General features: G+C 42.9%; 1 protein-coding gene across 2 annotated transcripts in view; it reads left to right on the plus strand.

The window, feature by feature from the left end:
• The window catches only part of SCAP (SREBF chaperone), a 65,210-nt gene that overhangs the window by 845 nt on the left and 43,952 nt on the right, over positions 1-20,413 (plus strand). The window contains exons 2-3 of one of the 2 annotated variants that reach the window (XM_075492171.1): positions 12,244-12,328; positions 19,263-19,479. In XM_075492171.1, coding sequence (XP_075348286.1) covers positions 19,358-19,479 — 122 coding nt within the window. In that variant the 5' untranslated portion in view covers positions 12,244-12,328; positions 19,263-19,357. The remainder of the gene's footprint in view (positions 1-12,243; positions 12,329-19,262; positions 19,480-20,413) is intronic. The other variant, XM_075492173.1, reaches the window with a different exon arrangement.

Raw genomic sequence — 20,413 nt, forward strand, 5'->3', positions numbered from 1 at the left:
AAGAAGTAAATGGTATTGGTGGGAAGACTGGGGTTGGGTGCTTGTGCAGAGGACCCACTGAAGGCCTGGAGTAGCGACTGCTCTGTCTGCAGGAGGATTCGGAAGGAACTGGGATGAAAACAGAGAGGGTTTACTGCTTGGGAAACTGGGAGTCGTCAGCCTGAGGTATTGCTGTGCTGGAGGAAAGCGAGGAGTGGAGGGGAAGGGAGGAAAAGCATGAGGAAATGTGTCGGAAAGAGGGATGTAGTAAGTTTTGGTGGGGCTGGCGGGTCAAAGATGGTGGGATGGGAGTAAAGCAGTAAAGAGGGTGAGATGGAGGAAAGAATTAATCCTCTCTGCTGCGGAATCAGAAGAATATGCTTTATAGAAAAGAAGAAGAAGGAGTGCGTACATAAAGGGAAACTGAACCCTGAAGTGGTGTAGTTGTGGTTTTGTATCTGGGAGAATCCTGAGGAAAGGACTACTGCTTTAATGCCACAATTTCCTGAATGAAATGTCCGCTTATTTTTCAGGATTGTTGAAAGACAAGTTTACTTTCATGAGAGGGGCAAAGACGAGGCATGATCTTGCTCTTTTGTGAAACCTGTGACTGTTATGACAGTGTACTAGTGTGATGAATTTAGGATTCCATGAGCTGTTGTGTAATGCAGAAAGGAGATTAGCTGACTTGAATTCAGAAGACAGGAAAACACCCTGGGATTTTCACTGAATGTATGACACGTAGAGAGCTGTGCTGTTAGCCCCCGAGTCTTTCCACCAAAACAGTTCTGCTCAGTATTTTCAGTTACAAAGCTTAACGTGGTACAATGCTGTTTATTTTTCCAAATGTGATTCGCATATAACATCACAAAACAGCAAAGAAGATTCAGGTTTTGTCTCGGGAGCATTAAAATAGTTTTTTAAGTGTCAAAATCTCGAATGAATGAATTTGTCAAGCTCTCTCTGAAGACGGCTGTTGAATTATTCAATGTTGTTTTTATCCAGTGGGTTGCTAGGCCTGCCTGCCATCGGAGTTCATATAATTATGCATAGAAAAGTCTCTCCCCCCCCCCCCCCCCCCCCCCACCTCTGATGAGCAAAGAGTTTAAAAAAACGGAATAGGTACAGCTTCATGAACAAAAATAGTTTTACCTGTCTATAGCGGAACGTAGTAGGTAACGAGTGGAAGGGGAGTAGCAGCAGTACAGCAATTTCAGCAGATCTTGTGACCTGGGAATCCTCCTCCCTGTTCTCGCTGCGGCTGACTTTCTGCGCCGCACTCGTGGAACTGACAGACCTCCCTTGACTGTCTTTCTGGGGAGCTGCGGGCAGCTTTCTCCCGTTTTACAGCAGACACTTCACAGCGTGCTGTGGCGTCGCGGAGCCCCAGCGATGGGGAGCATGCTCCTCTGTGCCGGGTGCTGTATGAGCAAGGAGGAACCGATGGCGCTTGGCCTGAGGAACTCGGTCTTGAGTATAGAATGAGACTGAGTGGATGTAGACTGAGCTTTCCATCTATTCCTTAGCTGTAATACCTTGTGTTATTCCTCTGAAACTTACACGGTGAGTTAAAGGGTGAGAAAAAGGTCTTAAGGAACACGAGGCAGTTCTGTGGTCATGCAGCTCTCTGTTTCAACGTCTGTAAGCTATTACTTCTCACAACCAAAATATCAAACAGAAGGTAGAGGAATGGGGACTTAAAGGTGGTTGTCTTCAAGAGGATCTTTTAATTTGTGTCCTCAGCTGAAGACACAGTCCTGGCGTTTCGGAACGGCCTGTGTCGTTTCTGTGTAACTGGGTTCCCTTGGGAAGAAAATAAAATTCTGAGGCTCCTGCCGGTAAACGAGTGAGTTTCAGCTGCAGCAAGAGAGTGGTGGTGAATGAGGAGGGGAGGAGGATTGCATTTCTTTGGTTAAAAAATGAATTAATCTTGTATGGAGCATTGTGGTAAAGATGCCATGGGAATAATAGTTGGTTTGTTTTCAGAAGACAATGTCCGAGTCAGACTTTCGGACTTCTTGTCTAACAGAGTATCTTTGAGATTGTTCCGCTGTTGGGAAGAAAGAGCTTAGTGATTTGCAGATCCTGGGTTTTTAACTGGTGATTATTAGAAAGACAAATATTTAGTTCTGCGTGATGCTAGAGGTGTGACAAAAAGCTCCCTTATCAGATGTTGGGAGTCCTGGTAGTTTGCTTATTCAGGCTTGCCAAATGTTACTTCTGTAACCTAGAACCTGTTGAAAGTCAATCCCATGCAAGTGAGTCACCTTACAGATGCTTGCGTTCCCTTGTGTCTTCTCAGGTGCTTTTCAAGCCTGAAAGATATTAAAATGCAGACTTACTTTTTTTTTTTATAATGAAAACTGTTCTGATTAAAAGTTGGGTGGGGTTTTGTGTGTGTTTGGTGGTTTGTTTTTTTTTTTTTTTTGAGGGAACAATGCAGGGAAATACATGCTGAAGTTTCCTTCTTAATTTTTGCTTTGTATTTCATGGCCTAAGTGGTCAGAGTTGTGTTCGTTGTCTGTGTTCGTTGTCTCCCTTCTTTCTGTCAGTGTTAGCATCCAGCCTGGGAGAGGATACCTGTTAATTAGATGACAGGTACAGCCAAAACTTCCAGCATTCAAGAGTTCAGAGTGAAAATACTACTGAAACTTTAACGTTTGGAGTTGTAGAGAGGGTCTGTGTGGAAAAGGCAGTGTGTTTCCCCAGAGAGCCAAAGGTAGACTTCTGTTTTTCTGCCAAACCCAGAAGTTTTAGAAACCCTTTGCTTGGTAGCTGTCAGAAGGTACCCAACTGCTACTACAGACACCAAGTCCTCCTTTGGAAATGGGAAGACTATTTTATGTTTCCACAACATATTTTTCAGGAAAACGATAGCGCTTACTGCATAAACTTAGTTTGATCTGACTCTAATTACAGTTAGTCAGGAAACTTCTGCCAGTGATAGCTGGCTTTTTTTATAGGGGTGTGTTTTTAACGTGATGGAGTGGCTTACTCAAAAGCTATTTCTGAGGGTTTTGGGGGGAATTTTCTTCCAAGAAGCAACTGACCCAACAGAAGCTGTGATCTTAGTAAACCAGAAAAATAATACTACTGTTACATCAACAGAGATCAGCAAAGCTAGCTGCTGAACTGAATTCAGAGGATTGCGGGAGCAGCGACGAAAATGGTGCAAATGGTGCTTGAAACCTCTGTGCTGGCAATGCAGATTGCAGAGAAGGAAGGTACCTAAAAAAAGCTTTTTCTGCCCTTCCTCTGTTAAGGTCAGAGCCAGAACCGTTTTCTGTGTGGTGGAAGGACTGCACCTTTGTATGGGGAAGTGGAGCAGTACGTGGAAAATGCAGAAGTCTGCTAGAAGTATTTACGTAGATGTGGTTTCCCTGGGAAGGGTTGCAGAAACCTACTGTATCTATAGCACCCAGGACTGAAGTAGCGACCTAAACATAAGCAATGGTGTAGTGGGCTGCTAAATGGACTACCATTTCCTTATGAGGAGTGTATTTACCTGTTTTGGGCACTTTTTAGACATGTTATTGTCCAATTTAACTTTCCTGACCCTGTAAAACTGTTGAATGAAGTATGGATGTTAAGTGTTTATCATGGCACAATCTCTTAAACAATAGTTGCAGCAGAAGGTGCTATTAGATATACAGACAAGGCCGTCAATTTGAGAAACAGAACTGCAAACCATACAGAATCTATGGGCCTAAGTTAAATATATATATATATATTTTTTTAAATAGAGGTCATTAACCACTAATTCTGATTTCTGTCCTGAAGGAGAGGTTGGAACTAGGAAGTGTATCCTTTGCAGGGAAAGGAGCCCCAGCTGTAGATAAAGAAACAGGAAAGAAGTCATGCTCGCTTCAGGTACTTACTTGATGAGGTAAATGAGTAATTGCAGCTGGAGAACTGTTGAGAAAAAAGAGTGAATCTCCAGTGGATGTGTTGTGGTAATAAACGACTGCTATAGGTACTTCTCAGTTACATGAACTTTGTCTTGAAAAAGCAGTAGTAGGTAGAAATCACATTCTTAAAGTGCTAATTGCAAACGTTGCTTTCATCGCTCCTGAGGTAGGTGGGTTATTCAAACCCAGAGGTGTTTCTGTTCTTCATTTGAAGAGTAGCAAGACCACATAAGAAGGATTAAGAGAGAAATCAAACCTGACTAAAAAAGGCCATCAAGGGATACTAAAAATTATTCTGTGAATGTCCTAAAGGTAAGAATATGATGGAGGAAAGAACAGAGAGGAAAACTTGCTGTCCAGTGTCACTGAAACTGAAGTGTTCAGTATCTTTTGACTCTTACTGAAGACCAAAGTCAGCTGGCAAGCAGCTACTGCTAGTGACAGACTAGAAAAAAAAAAAAAAGAGCAGGTTTGCAGGCAGTCATCTAAGTGAGATATTTTCATCTGTGTACTTAAAGTACAGGCTAAAAAAAAAAAAAAAAAACCCTTAAAAGCTTTAGTAGGTGTCTTTTGGGAAATGGAAAATAGATGATGTTTTGAAAGACCAGAGAAGAGCGAGCAGTTTGTGTAGGTGAAGGGGTGGGAAGAAGAGAACGGAGAGTAGTAGTCATCTTAAAATCCTGCAGCAAGTAGTCAAATGATTTGTAAGCACCTGAAAGATTAGGAGGAGCATGTAACAGTCAGCGCTGGTTTGCCACAGTACTTCCTTGGCCAAGGAAGTTTACTTCTTTCTAGGATAAGATGTCCGGTCTGTTTCTGGCTGCAGAAGCAAAAGCTTCTGTGTATCTTGCATTCAGTAAGGTTTTGATTTTTGTTCTAATAAGAATCTCAAGTAGGTAAGGTTTAAAAAAAAAAAACCTAAAAGCTGAGAAGGTGCCGCTATATGACAGATACAAACCTGGTTAAATAAATGTACTGAGAATACCAGTGAAGACCTTGTTAAAATGGAAAGCTGTGTTGAGAGGGTTACTGGGGGGGGCTGTGGGTTTCCATTCATGATTTGAGTGGTATGCACAGACATGTTAAAGTTGTAAATGACATGAAGGTGGGAAGGACCGCAAGTGTGCTATATGACAGCATTAAAGATTGAGAAATGGATGCGATGGCTTAAATGTTGCCTGAAAAACAGGCTACAAGTCAATAAGGACACCAGTAAGGTTTTGTGTTCAAGCAAAAATAATTGGCTGCAAGCATTGGAATAATTGGTTAGGTATAATCCAGAATTAAAGGAAACTTTTCACCTGCACTGGTGACCAGTGATCTCCTGTGGGGAAAGGAGGAGGGGAGGCAAAAGCTTTGTTTGGGTATATAAACCAGAAAATAAACTGCAGGTTATGACATAATCCTTCTCTTCCACCCAGTGCTGGTAAAGCTTCATTGGGACACCCCGTGTCCCGGTTTTGGTGTGACACTGGAAAAGTGACATGAACAAAGTGGAGAGACTATGAAGCAGAGCAGTCTGTCTCTGGAAAGTGCCATCAGGGAAAGCTGTGTGCCCCGAGAAGACTGAGGGGAGACTTGAGGAATTTAATCTTACGAGCATTGCTGCTGAGGCTGTCCTGTTCTCCATGCCCACTGAGAGCAGCACAGAAGTACGGGTTTAAACAGCAGGGAGGGACACAGGTAAAATGTTAAAAAAAAAAACAAACTACCTAAAGCTTAGTACTAGAGTATGTTGCTTGGGGCAGCTGTAGGGTCTCCAACTAAATGCTTAAGAGCGAGTTGGGTAAACATCTATTGGGAATCATCTGGGTGTAACTGTGAGTGAGGTGCATGAATTGGAGCCCTCAAAGTCCCTTCTAGCCCTGTCTTCTCTCACGTGTGAGCTGTAATTACTAACGAGGTTTGTTCTGTGCTGCCTGGGCTGCAGGTCTCGGACAGTGACTGGGTGAGTGCTGGGGCAGGATGAACAGAGTAGGCGAAGGGCAGCCTGCCTTGCAGTTCCTGCCTTTCACTGCAGACAGAATGAGGCACGAGGCACGGGAAGAAAAAGATTATGTCCTTTGGTGCAGAAGCGTCCGTCTGGCCTCGTGTGTTTCACCGAAAGCTGTCACAGTTATGCCGAAGTCTTTACCTTGATTTTTTTTTTTTTTTTGCAGTTTGCATGCTTTAGTGGGGTGTGAGGGCTGCTTTTGGGAGGTTTTGACTCTGTATTGCTAGTCCATAGTATACGTAGTACTTGGAAACTTTTTAGAACTGACACTGAGGATGGGTCTGACAAAGTTACCACTTCATGAATGACATCCAGAAGTATTCTCCCTATTTCATATCACGAACAAGAGGTGTGGGCTAAGATGTTAAATTTGATCTTGCAGAGAGGCTTAGAAAATGACATTAGTAAAAACAGTAGCTGTGGTAGGAAGACGAGCATGTTGCAGGTCTGTGCTGGGTGAGCTGTTTGTGTGCTGCTCTCGGAAGTCCTGCACAAAGAGCTGCGACGATGCGCAGGCTGCAGTGGTTGTTACAGAAAGAGCCAAGCCGGTGACGTTGCGTTCAGGAGGAAGCACAGATGTAGGCATGTTGTACAGTGATGGAGCTTGATTAAGACCTACAAGAAGGTAAAGAACACTTAATTAGCACTGGGAGTCCATGTTATTTTTATGGAAATGGATTTTCTCCATACTTCCGAAATTTTAAAATAAGGATTTAAGATGCCTGATCAGCGCACTCATATAGACAAGGTGTATCCTAGAAAAGCTCAAAGATGCTCTTTGATGCTTACTGTTTGCATCCTGGAATTAATTTCTGGAGTCAGGAACTTCCTGAGTAGCCAGAGTGACAAGTTGATCAAATTCCTCAGTGTTTGTGCTTGGCCACCGAGTTGGAGCATACTGCAGCAGGCCAGCACACTCTTGTTGTAGTGAGAGGTGGATTTAATGGTAAAAGCGCTGATATGTAATTGTGTGTGGGTGTTGCATCAGTCTTTTGGTATTTTTAGGAGAAAGTGATTCCCTAGCCATTTGTTGTAAAGCAGCTACATCGATAAACAAAAAGAAGCGGATTATTCCAAAAGTGATCATGTGAGGTGCATTGCATAAGGGCAGCTGCTGGGTCAGACTGACAGCCTGTTTAGGTTAGTATCTGGTTTCGGAGTGTGGACAGTGTTTAGTACAGGGGAAGAGCGTACGAACAAGGCAAATAGGTTGGATACTGGCAGCCAGTGCGGTGTTCGGGAGAAGTGGCTTGTGGCTGAGGGGCTTCTCGAGCCAGAGGAATGCCTTGGCTTTGCGCTGAATAGCGCTTCACGGCTCGCTCTTCCAAAGATTTGTCTGCTTGCTTTTTTAACCCACGTGACATAGACAATGAATGTCCTGGGGTGAAGATTTCCACAGCTTAACTGTGTGTTTATTTTGAGCTGCCGCTTCGTAGTTTCGTTAGATGCTGAACTATTCCTGTACTGAAATAGGCAGCCCTCCCCTGTTCAGTTTCCTCAGATCATCTCTCATTTTTGTACCCATTTGCTGATAAAATCTTTTCTGGATTGAGAAGTCTTCCCATAATTTTTTGTTTTATGGAAGCTGCTTGGCTCTTTGATCGTCCTTGTTGAACTTCTCTGTACCTTTTCTAGTTCTCCTGCATGTCCTTTTTGAGATGAGGGAGAATGACTGGAACTGTGTACAGCACTTAGTGTGTGCATAGCACAGATTTACATATTAATATAATGGTTTCTATTTGTTCTCCATTCCATTCTTAACAATTCCTAATATACAATTTGCTTTTTTTGACTGCATCGAGTTCACATTTTCAGAGAATTAACGATTAGGACCCCAGGATCTTGTTCGTGAGCGGCGAGAGCCAGTCGAGAATGCATTCCTGTGTATGCAACGTTATTTTCCCCGTATGCATCATGCATTGGCATTGGACTTAATCTCTCATTTTGTTTCCCGGTCACTTGGTGTGGAGTTATTTCTGCCAACTCTTCAGCTGGCCTGATCTTTGCCACCATAATAACAGACAACTGAAGGTGTTATTTATGTCAACGTTGCACCCTTTTTCCAGGGAAATTGTGAATGTGTCAAACAGCACAGTTCCCTGTGAGACTGTCTGATTACCTCCCTCTGTTAAAACAATCAGACATTTGTTATGATCCTTTTTTAACCTTTCTTACAATCAACTTCTATCCCTGTGAAGGCCCTCCCCCTTCATCACATGACAGCTTAGTTTTTCAGAAGTCCCCGGCAAGAAGTTTTCTCAAACACATTTTTAGCAGTCTCAGTAGGCTTTCTAAATTGCTCTCTGCTCTATGTGCTTGTTTATTCCTCTGGAGACATCAGCCTGAAGCTAACTCTTCCTCACTGGGTGGTAACTCTCCTTCCATCAAACAATTCTGTCTGCTATTTTCTACCGATTCCTTTAGAATATCTGCCTTAGTGATCTGTAGTCTCCCAGATATTCCCTAGTAAAAGCTGGAAGAATACTACCCACCTTTCAGCAGCCATACTGGGACGAAAGCTTACATGTGACTTTAAGCCGTTTGGTGCTGGAGCTCCTCTGGCTCTCTTGCAATGATACCCTCTGGTCCGGGACCCTGGCTGGTTGTAACATCTTGTTCTGTAAGCCCTTCGTTGGCACACCAATCTGCGATAGAGCCTGATGTCCCTCCTCAGAGGATTTCAGCAGGGAAGTTTCCTCCCCCTTGTAACTTCTCCTCTGTGAAGATAAATTCACGTTTTATTTAGCTTTTCTTCTATGATTTTTTTGTTCTCTCTCTGTGCTCCTGATCATCCATTGCTCCTACAGACTCTCTGGCGGACTTGCTGCTCATGGTATCTGAATTAGCATTTATTCTTAGTTCTATGCTTCTTCCCGGCAGTTCCTCAGACTCCTTTTTAACCTGCTGTATAATGCTCTCATACATAGTGTGCAAGAACCTCTCTCCTTATTTTCCTCATTTGGACACATCTTCAACTCTTCACAGAGTTTTCTGATACATGATAGGCATTTCCTCTGAGCATCCCATGTAATATCTCTTAGGTGGCCTCTGTCACCTCCATACATTTTGCTTTTCTAATTCCCCTTAAGGTTTTTTTTAAACACATGCTTTTTTATGTAGTCTGCCCCCCTGTGTCCTTTTTTTTTTTTTTTTTTTCCCTTTGCTGTTATGCAAAGCAGTGGGGTTTTATTTGGGACTCTGTTATTCCTGGAAAGATACAACTTCAGTTGTCAAGTGAGATTTTCTTGTAAAGGCAGAGCTGCTGTCCAAACCTGCTTCTCTGTATTTAAAACTCCCAACAAGCAGAGCACAGAGTTAATTCAAGTACTGCTTTGGTCTGATCCCGTTGAGGTGGTGCCACACATGAATGAAATCAGACCTAATGCTGTCTAACGAGATCTTTGTTCTTTTTTATTTCTGTTGAACCTTTTAAGGAATGACACTGCAGCCTGGTTCTGTACGCCCTGCCATGGTGACATCCACAGGCAGAAGGGTACTAGAGCCACGCCACCTGAGCTGAGCTTGGCTGACAAGGTGCTAGCTACAGGACCAACCATATGGCAGAAATAATGTTGGAAGAACCTTTGGTGGACTGAATAATAACGAATTGGTGTTGGTCGTCTTGATAGAGAAGCTCAGTGAAAAATGTGTTGGACGGCAAGTTCTGAACTCAGTAAGTTCCTTGATAAAATGAAGGAATTGCTGCTTTACAGTTCAGTACAGTCTTTGCTAATAGCTGGTGGAGGAGGTTTACGAGGCATTTGAAAAACTCTTTTTCGAAAGACATTCTAACTACCATTGCTTAAATGTTGGTGTATTGCATGGCACTTGAGAGTTCATATCCTTTCCAAAACTCCTGGTAGTTTTTAATTATAGTGTTATAACTGGACTTCTGTTTATTTAAGTAAATGTCTATTTTCTATAGTAAAAAAGAACTAAATTGTGGGGTTTTTCTAAATCCAGATACTTTCTATTTTTGTTATTTATCCCAAACTTCTGTGTGTTATGGTTCTTCATGTGGAACATCCTGTCATTTCATCCACACCATGAAGTTGTTGTCTAATGCTGTTGGAAGTATTTTAGGAAGCAAGAAAGGACTTTTGATAGAAACTACATTCAATGAATTGCTATTCTTCAGCAGAAGTTTAGCTGAGGTTCTTCTTTTGTGGCATAAAAGTCCAAAAGATATCCTGAAAATAGGTTTGGAAACTTATTTTGAATGTCAGTCCCTTCTTTAGTAGCAGATAACATATTATCTGGGATGTTAAGATTATTTAGGTGCTTTCTTTATGAATCTTTGTGGCAGTGTTTCTGTGTCGTTGTTGCTACTCAAGCATTTCAAGACACGATTAAAAATTTGTAAAATGCGTGAAATACCACTTGTAAAATGGGGTCTATTTCAGATAACTTCTGGATTTTTAAACTCTCAAAACATAAATCAATATTGTAGGGGGAGGAAAGCTGGCAAAAAGATGAGAATGCAGTGAGTGGTGACTGTTAGTTTGCACAGAGTTTTGTATCAAGATGTGTGTAACTCCTTGATCTTTTAAACCTCTCAAGTTCCTGACAAGCATGCTTTTATTTGGTTTTGGTGGTTTGGATTTTTTTTTCTTTTAGTTGACTGAGGGAAACGAGTTGCCAAGCAAGCTTAGAGCACATAGGCCAAACGTTAGATGGGTACAAAGAGCTTTGAGGTGTCTTCAGAGGAGGATAAATGAGAAGGGAAGGGTATGTTGGAGATTTTTGATCCTTGCAATGCAATGTTGTACTATTGAAAACTCAAAGGTTCAGCTCCTGTCAGAACTGGCTTGTTTCTGATGACGTTCTGACCAGAGGAAGGCGAGACTTGCACTGAGGGTGCATGTGCCTGGTTATCCTGGGCTAGGTGCACGTTTTGTGTATTGAAATCTGGTTCAAAAATTCAGTTCAGACTTTAAATACTGTTTTGGCTATATAGCTGGAATGGAGGGAATGCAGCCTGAAATTTAATTTATTGAAGAGTTTCTACTTTTTGAATACAAAAAGTACCCTTCTGTGAATAATACTCAACTGAGAACATACAGGCTGTTTGGGAGCCTTGTTTCTGAAAGAGCAGTGTCAGGATTAACCCATTCCGGACACCGGCCTCCAGGAAGTTAGTGCACTGGTCATGATTTTCCCATAGGAAGTATTCTCTTGCCCGTGACCTCTGTGTCCTTTCACAGCACAAAGGCCATTATTCTTCTCATGGGAATGCAAGTGGAGAATAGGAACTTGGTGTTAGAGCTGATTGTGTAGCATTTCTGTGAAGGGAGGTTAGTGTCTTGAGCACATTTCTTGTTTTCCCACCTCTGAAGTCTTCAGAAGAATGCTTCTTCCCTGGCCCTCATTGGAGGAGAATCTACGCTTGCTGAAGAGTGGGAGAATTGAGTTCCCGAGGTCTGTTCCTCTCTTCCTTCCCCTTCTCCCTTTTGCTGATGCTGGGATGTGAGAGCCCCTGCAGCAGCTGACACCAGTCATTTTACTGAGAGGATCACAGCGGTGGTAGCTTCTAGCATCTCAAGGATATGAAGCACCTCTACAGTCCAACAAAGGGCAAGAAAAGTCAGTTTTTTCTTTGCTGGTGTGTGAGTGATCTAACATCTGGCTGTTTTCTGCATCTGCAGGGAAATCCATTGATTTCACTTGTTTTCAGGGAGTGTTTGTGGTGTTGAGTTTCTGGCATTGTCATGAAATCATAGCTGTAGTGAGGACTGAAAAGAGGTCAGAGAGACATTTGCAGGTCGAGTGGAGACTGTAAATCAGGCAGTAGACTCAGTATTGGTGATCACTGTTGCTTTTCTGCTTTGTGTGTCCTGGGCGCGGCCCAGGAATGCATGAAATACCTGTAGCCATATGTCCCCATAGGCTGTAGAAGTGCTGCCATGTGGAGGAGGTGGCACATGGATATGAGACAGGCATTGTCCTCTATGCACCCTCTGTTCTGTGGCTCAAGATCTGAACTGGAGCCCAAATCGAAATTTTTCTCATTTGACAGTACAATTTTGAAATAGGCTGGCTAATTTTGTCTCTAGCAGCATCAGTCCTGCTGTCTCCACTTGTTTTGTGGTAACTTTGAAGGCAGAAGGTTGTTCCGCTGATTCTGCTGTCCCTGGGGAGCCTGTGTTGGATTGATGGATACGTGGCAAATGACTGCGGCGTTGGGAGGGTGAATTATTGCTAATGGTCCATATGCCCGCTGGCGCTGAGAGAACAGCAATCAAATTGATCTGCTCTGTTGGCAGCAGCAGAGAGCAACTGAGTGACCTTTATAAATCCTAATTTTTAATAAACTCTTTCTTCTTTCCCCTTCAGTCCCCCCCCTTTCCTTCCCCAAATACACAGCCTTGGCAGGAAAGCTTCTGAAATTCTGCATCTGATCTGGGGCTGCTACATTGATGTGATGTGCCGTTCCCCTCGTAAAGAACAGGTACGTCGGAGAGACAGGTCATGCATGTGAAATGTTAGGTCCCAGTGAGGATGCTGTGGCTGGTGGTAGGGGTTTGGGGGTCAGAAGGACCGTGTTGGATCCGCTCCTACTTTACCAAGCTCTGTGTTTTAAATGGAAAGTGCTAGGTTAAAAGTCATGTTGAAAGTTTAGGTATAGGACTTTGCTACAGGCAACAAGATGGAGCAAATTATTTTATGCGTTGAAGTGCAAGAAAAATTACTACAGAACAGTGATTTTTTTTTTATATATATATATATATATATATATATATATAGCCCCCCCCCCCCCCCCCCCCCCCCTTCACTAGCTCAGTAATATGTTTTTATGTCTACCTAACGCTAAGGCCTGATTCAACAGCGTTTTATGGAAACCTGAGATGTTGAATACACTCTCATAAAACAGGTTACTGTTTATTATAAAGGGAAAAGTTTTCACACATTGGATAATTTTGCCTCTAAGCTTTCAGTGGGCTTGTGTTGTTTGAGCTGCTGCTGTCTACGTACAAGAGCGCTGCGTTTTCCTGCACTTCAGTGGTAGAGAGGCCTTCTGTGAAGGCTGTAAAATGCTTTCAGGCAGAAATGTAAAGAATTTGGAACATGTAGCTATTGTTAAGCGAGATAAAAGCTTTTGTCTTGGAAAAAGTAGTATCATTCAGCATCTGTTTGAATTTATTTTTCCTGCAAGAAGAAATTCTACATTTCTTCCTCTGCTGGTCAGTCTTGTTTTTTGTAAGAATTTGCAATAGAGCCAGCAAACTACAGCAGCAGTAGGATTTTTCCAAGAAAGTATAACCATTCCAACATCCATAACACTATGGAATAGCCACTTCTTTCTTCTTGCATTTGAGGCACAGTTTAATATTAGCTTAGTCTGGACTCTCTTGGTCGTACGCTCATTTAGTAAGGAAGTGCAAGAGGCTGTTCTGGTTCTGTGTCTGAGTGTCGCAAGCCTCATGTGCTGGTACAGGTGGGGATGAGAAAGCTGCTGTCTGTACGTAGACATCCTGCGCTATACTTCTTAAACCTTAGTGGGGCTTGTAGAACTGTACAGTGGGCTACCAGAAGTGTCATATTAAGACTGATTAGGTGTGTGCTTAATGAACACTGTTGCATGTGTGAAGTGGCAGCGCAAGTCTTTCTGCGTAGAAGCTTTATACAACATGCCGGGGGACTAACCTCTGGAGGACACCTTGGCATCTGCTTTTTTACTGTGGTGAAACACTGGAACCAGTTGCAGGGAGGCTGTGGAGTCTCCATCGGTGGAGATACTTGAAAATTGACTGGGCATGGCCCTGACCAACCTGCCCCAGGTTAGCCTGGGTGATCTCCGGAGGTCCCTGCCAGCCTCCACCATGCTGTGACGTCTGTGAAGTTGTCTGGGTTCAGCTTCAGTGCAGCTGCGTTACCTGGCGCGGAGTTGGCCACCACATGCTCCTCATTACAGAAGAGCTTTGGAAATAGAAAGTAAATCATCCGTTCAGCTCTTGGACAGGTGGGAAATAGAAGAGGCTGACCTACTGTCAGCTGGCTAGAAGTTACAGTGAGCCAGAATTGGTTTTTAGGAGGGGTTTGGATGAAGAGCTGCTGTGCTGGTGTACGCTGAGGGGACGGCAGAGAAGGCTGGTGAGGCTGGAAGCAGGTGGCATGATGCAGTGCTGTTAAGCACTGATGCTGGTGATTAATTCCAGTTGAAAAGTTGCTTTGACTTACGACAATAGTCAGCATGGAGTATATTATGAATTAAGTGGTATGTAACGTAACGGGCTTTCTAATCGGGATAAGGATCAGCTTGACAAAAGGTGGCCTTGGGGCTCTAAAAGTGTTGCGGGCATTTAATGTTCTCTCCGCCTGTCTTGCATTGTGAATGAATAGCAAATAAATGATTGTGCTTTCTCTGGATGAGATGGTAGAAGCCCTTCTTCGGAGTGGCAGCGTTATGTATGAGAAGAGTTTTTAGCTACTTGAGAACCTCATTTGTAAGTCTGTGTGGCAGAGGATGTAGTACACCCAAAAAAGTACAAAGAGGTGGCGTATAGCATGGTGTCAGAAAAAAATTCAGTTTTTAGTCATATTTCCCTTCCTGTCTGTGGGTGAGGGAAGGGGCTTCAGAGGGAAACAGCATTCCAGCTGAGAGGCACTGTGGTTTTCTGACCTGTCTGGCGTAAGAGCCAGGCTGTCCGAGAACTCTCCCTGGAGGAGTTGGCAGAGCAGCTCCTGCCCACAGGAGAGCGAGGGACGTGGAGGACGCTGGCTCTGGCGTCTTGTCTTCACCTGGCTCATGCTACTACATCCACTAGTCACAGGCTACCGAGATTTTCAGGATTTGGTTCAGGACTTTCCCACCAGCTGAGCTGTGGTACGCGTGTGTCTGTAGCACCCTGACTGTGAAGCGTGCTCAGTCCCTTATACAATCTAATCTGCTGTGGTTTGCAGCAAATTACCGGTTAGACTGTGGCAATCAGATTGTTTCAGCAATTGCTTTTTCTCCTCTGTGTAACACAAGAATGGGGGAAAAGATTCTGTTTACAAGGTAAATTAATTTACTCTCCTGCAGCTATCCAGATGTTGTGAATTTGTTACAATCCGAATTCTGTTTTCTGTCTGCAGCACTGACTTTCCAGTTTGTGACAAATTTGTGGCCGTTGTGTTGCATCTCATGTGAAAGGTTTGCAAGGCTGCACTAAAAAACCTGTTTCTCGAGGCGTGGATGAGTAACCTGGATGCAGGGTGTCCTTCCCAGACCTACGCTCCCCCACAGGTCCCCGATCCTCGTTCCCCCATCCCAGCCAGCCCCCGGCTAGTAGTTACCATGGGAAGTGCTGCAGCCACATGAAACACTGGAATTGGATGTGTGTGTGTGTGGGGAAAGCATCTTAACGGAAATCACACTCGTGTATTGCTGAATTTGTGTAATTCTGGTAGTTATAATGTTTAACGCTTCTGTAAATGGAAGGAATGACCAGAGAGCCTAAGCGATTGCTTAATGTGTAACTTAGTTTGGAAATTAAGAGACTTTAAAAGGCAAACCTTGCTCTTTCAAGCCTGCTGTTTGCTTTTGTTTCCTATGATCTCTCTCTGAACTTCATTGTGTATCTCTCTCTTGCACCTGAAGTGAACCAGGAATGCAACATACTGTGTTGCAAGGTTAAGGAAACACCCTGATGTCTGCTTATTTCCAATCAAACTTTGTCTTGGATTTGCAGTCATGCAAAAGGAAAGAAATACTCTGAATGGATTCTCCTTTAACATTTGTCCTAAAATCAGAGGGTTTATTTTGAGTTAGCTAATCTTTGTTTGCAAAAATGACTTTGAATAGGAACAGTTCCTGCTTTTAACTTTTATGAGCACTGTTGTAGCATAAAGTTAAGAAAGATTTCAGAATTTAATATGCAAGCCCCAAAAAACTAATAAATAAATACTAGCTTTGGAATGCTTAATGTTTTCTTCTTAATCACTGCTGATGTTTTACATCAGGTGAAGCACGTAAGTACGAAGTTTTCATCTTTGCAAAAGTGGTTCCCAGTGCAATGCTAGTAACCAAAATTGCTGTTAGAAGGTGAGGCTGGTCAAAGAGCTGGTCATGGCATATTTCTGCCACAGAAGTAGAATATATGTGTTGTTCCCGATTTACTCACAGAACAGGGATCGGAAGGGATAGTCCAATCCTGACACCCAGCCCTACAGGAAGATCAGATCTGCTCGGTCATTGCCACCCAAGTTTTTGTGGACACCCAGGTCACTGGTTAGTTACAGAGAGGACCTGTTGCTCTAGAGACTGGCGTGCATCAGAAATGGCAGTTTATTTGCACTTTAAGGTAAAGGTGGAGAATCAAACGCCCCATATTTGAACTTAGGAATGAAGCCAGGATGGTGTTTGCACAGTGTGTGAGGAAACTGGTTCTTGAGGTCTGTCGCGGGTCAAAGACCCGCTGCCCACAGGAGGCAGCAAGCAGAGAAGCAGAAGTGGCCCAGCTTTGCCAGCGCAGTGTCCGTCTAAGTGTTCCTTGTTCTGAACGCTGCCGCGGTGAGGCTGCCTCTGAGGGATGAGAATTTTTCTTCACGTTTGCCCTATGCTTTATGTTGCATATGTTATGTATATCCACGTGAATTTTTAAGTAGTCTAAACCTGGGGGGGTTAGCCCCCTCCTTCTGTGACTGGTTGGTGCTTGAAGCTTTTCTCATCATTCCAGTTCTTGCGCTTGCAGCATTCGTAAACTTTATTACTAATGTAAATAGGGCTGATATGAAGCACGTTCATTTTTTCCCCTCTCTGCTTGCTTAGGCTGGGCAATCGGGTTAGTTTGCATCCTGTCACAAGGGATCGGATCTGCTGCGATGGGACAGCCACAGAGTCTGGATGCTGAAAACCCAGAGGTTTTGCAGGGTGCTCGGCGTTGGCTTTGCTTTTAAGGATTATTTAATATTTGCTTTTTGTCTTCTCCCCTTAGATTAGGGATATGATTTGTCTGTGAGCCCCAACATAATGCTTTCTAGGTCTAGCAATACTCACGCTGAGAAAATCACCAGTGGGATGAAGCCCTGAATGTTTCAGTTCCAATATACTCGTTTGCAACTTCCTTTTCAATGCTGGTAACGCAGACTGTGGATTTTCAGTTCAGTTACTGTCGTATATTCAAAAGGTATTTTTTTTATTATTATTTTCAGTGGTCTGTTCTGAGTAGTAGGCTTGTATACTCAGGGATTTTCTGCATTATTTCTCACTCTGTGAACAGCTCTGGAAGATGGCTCTGGCAGTGAAATTTTAAATTAAAATTTGTTCATTTTTCTACTCTCTCCTGAGACCTAGCATAGAAAGTCTGCATTTCTGGTGATTTCAGTGCACCTTAACATTTTTTTTTAATTGTCTTTTTTTATGTTTGCCTTGGACTTGATTTGAACAGGTCATATTTGTCACTGGATGAAAACAAGCTAAAGGTTAAAAATTGAGCTTTTCCTGATGTAATCGCTACAACTCCTAAGCGTGTTCTTACATGCCATGTATCTGGTCTTTTGCGGGGTATGATATTTTAGGTTCTCTGTGTGACTATAAGACCGAACGTTTCTATTCCGCATGAAAGCGATGTATAGCGTTTTGGCTAGCTTGTCAGCCTTGCCCCTTGCATTGCAAGGTCTCCAGGCAACAAGAGCATACTTCTCATCCCTCCCCTCTCCCAAAATCTTGGAACGTTCATGCTGGTGTTGGACTGCAGGCAAAAAGAAATTGCCTACGACTAAGAAAGCGGTATTGATTCTTATGGAAAGATGTAGCACCTTGCTAAAACGTATGAGCAAAAGTATTTATCCAGGTTTTCCATTTGGTCATTAGACCAATATACTCGTGCTTCTGTTGTTCAAAATTTTGATTATTTTTAGTTGCATTACTGGGGGGAAAAAAATTAGGTAGATCACTGTAAAATAGTCCTGTGGGCATTAAATAGAATTAAATCTGAAATTAAAAGCATAATGGCTGTACTTAAGGTTTGTCTTCCCCCATATGCTCTCTTCCATATAGCTGAAAGGGGATGCTTAGGAAAGAATATAAAACAAACCAGCACCTGTGATACCTCCCCCAGCCTCTAAATATTTGAGGCTTACCGAATTCCTAAGCCAGATATGTATAAAAACCCTTAATGGATTTCTTACCTGTGTGAATCTATCAGGCCTTCTCCTCTGGTATTCTGTACATGTAAGATGGTGAAGGTGAGGAGTTCCAAATGTCAGATGACCAGCTGGTTTTAATGGGGTAGCCTGGCTTTAGGTCTTGTATTGAATTCTCTGGCGCAATCATTAACGGTGTCTTCCTGTGGACAAAATGACTTACTTTTTATGCTGTGGGTATCTTACTGTCCCAGTCTTATTCTGGAGAAGCCAGGAAAAATGTCTTTATTTCCTCTCAGGTAAAAATCTTGGATAACCATAGCTTTGAACTGTTGGGGGAAAAAAAAAAATCTGTCTTGCATTCAGGCCTTTCACTTCTGAATACGCTATTGTGAACTGCATGCTTTGCATTTAGCCTGAGAATGAAAAAAACAAAAGTTAGAGGGTGGGTTTCTTCTGCTCCATCTTTCCTAGAAATTCAGTTTGTGCTTTATTTTAATGTATTATCTTCACCTTTTCTTGGGGCTTTTTATATTGCATTTTTTTTATACTTTTGTAAATCAAATTGCAAGTTTAAGTGGACCAGTTCTGACATCTGCAGCTCAGTCTGCACTTGGTAAACAGCCTAGTCAAGTCTTACAGTGAAGTCAAAATATGTTTTGATGAGAAGTATCTGCATTAGTTTCTGTTATGCCAGAGTACGCTACATATTAGTCTTCCGAACCGTGGCTGCTTATGCTTCCCTCCCTCATTCCCCACGCAAAAATAACTTTTTTTAGATTGTCTTAGCTGTGAAGCCTGCTCTCGTCTCTTCTCTCGTTACTGGTGTGTTGCTAATAGTTAAAGCACTGAAAGTGCTTCAGTTGGTGTCCAAGAGCACTTCCCTTAAGACCACGTTGCTGACAGCTAGCCTCAATCCTTCCTTTCTAATTGGCATTTTGGCATCTCCTCGGAGTACTGCTTAATTCTTTTACGGCTAAGCTCCTTTTCTTCCTTCCTTTCAGACGGTTTGGTTCCTAGCTCCGTTCCTGCGTGTTCTCTCTGCCCAGCAGCTCGCGGCAGTGGTGCCTGACGTCTGTTCAGCTGGTGTTCAGTCTCTGCTTATGTTTTCTGCCCTTCCTTCCCCTAGGCAAAACCCAATAATTTGATCAAATTACCTGTAGGCTCATAGCAAGTGCTCGGTGTGCGGTGTCTTTTTCTCCTTTCTCTCCTGAGGAGGTACAATGCTGGAAGCCTTTCTAAAACAAGTTGGTAATGTTTATTTTCCTTTTATTTATTTATTCTTCTCACAAGCTTGCTTTCTTTCCAATTTCTAGCTGGATACAGTGCCTTTGCTGAAGCGTTGCACATGCTGGAATTGCCCGACCCCCTGATATATTCCGGGATGGCAACTAGGTGACGACAGCTGAGGATGACCCTGACTGAAAAACTGCGCGAGAGGATATCGCGGGCCTTCTACAACCACGGGCTGTTGTGTGCTTCCTACCCCATTCCCATCATCCTCTTTACTGGTCTCTGTATTCTGGCCTGCTGGTAAGTCACACGAATTACTTGGTGTCACAGGGTGTTGCTGCTTTGGGAGGTTTTCATAGCAACGCCATGAACGTCTTCAGGTTTCCCCGTCTTGTGGGCTATCCCAGAAGCTCTTTTTTTGTTGTTGTTTTTTAAAGGTAGTAGATTTTTGTCATCTCTTTTTGTGGGACAAAAGAAAAGACAGGGATAAAGTAGCTTCTTGTGCTTTAATAAGTAAATAGTAAAAACTAATTGAATAAATGAAGCAAAGCAATAAGTAAAATAAAAGTAATCCCCAAACAGCTGGTGGTGAACTCCAAAGCCATAAATTACAAATGGGGAGAAGGAAAGTTGATCTTTCTTTCCATGCTTGCCTATTCTGTTCTCCCTGAAGCTTGCACTCTTCTCTTCAGCCCTTGCCTTGGCACGCATGTGTTGTTTGTTCTTGTAAATTCTGTACCATCCGTCCTTGTGGACTCTAACTTGGATACAAGTCGCAGCTGAATATATTATCATGATCAGAAATGTTACATGGGCCTCTTAATCATTTCCAATGAGGCGTTATTACTGCTGGAGTTGAGAAAACTTTTGTGCTCAGATCTGTGCACAGCCACATGTGCAGACGGATTCTGTCATCAAGGTTTTAATTCTTGTCTCTTGGTCAAAATAAACATTACGTGATGTACTTTTCAGCTTTAGAGCTCCACCTGTGTTGATACAGATGTACATTTTTCTTTGAGCATCACTGAGGGTAAGACAGGCTTCTTTCACATGTACTGTTAAAAGATTATTGAAGTGATTATTTTCATGTATTGAAAACCTGTGAGATCACTTCTCATGCCTGCAACTCTTCAAGGTTGTGAGCAGCAATCGAGGCGTTGCTTTCCTGATTTTTTTTCACTGCTTCATATAAATTCCAGTAACTGTCAATGATAATAGTTTCATTTGCAGATCT

The sequence above is a fragment of the Mycteria americana genome, chromosome 2 (assembly GCF_035582795.1).
Source record: "Mycteria americana isolate JAX WOST 10 ecotype Jacksonville Zoo and Gardens chromosome 2, USCA_MyAme_1.0, whole genome shotgun sequence".
Lineage (NCBI taxonomy): Eukaryota > Metazoa > Chordata > Aves > Ciconiiformes > Ciconiidae > Mycteria > Mycteria americana.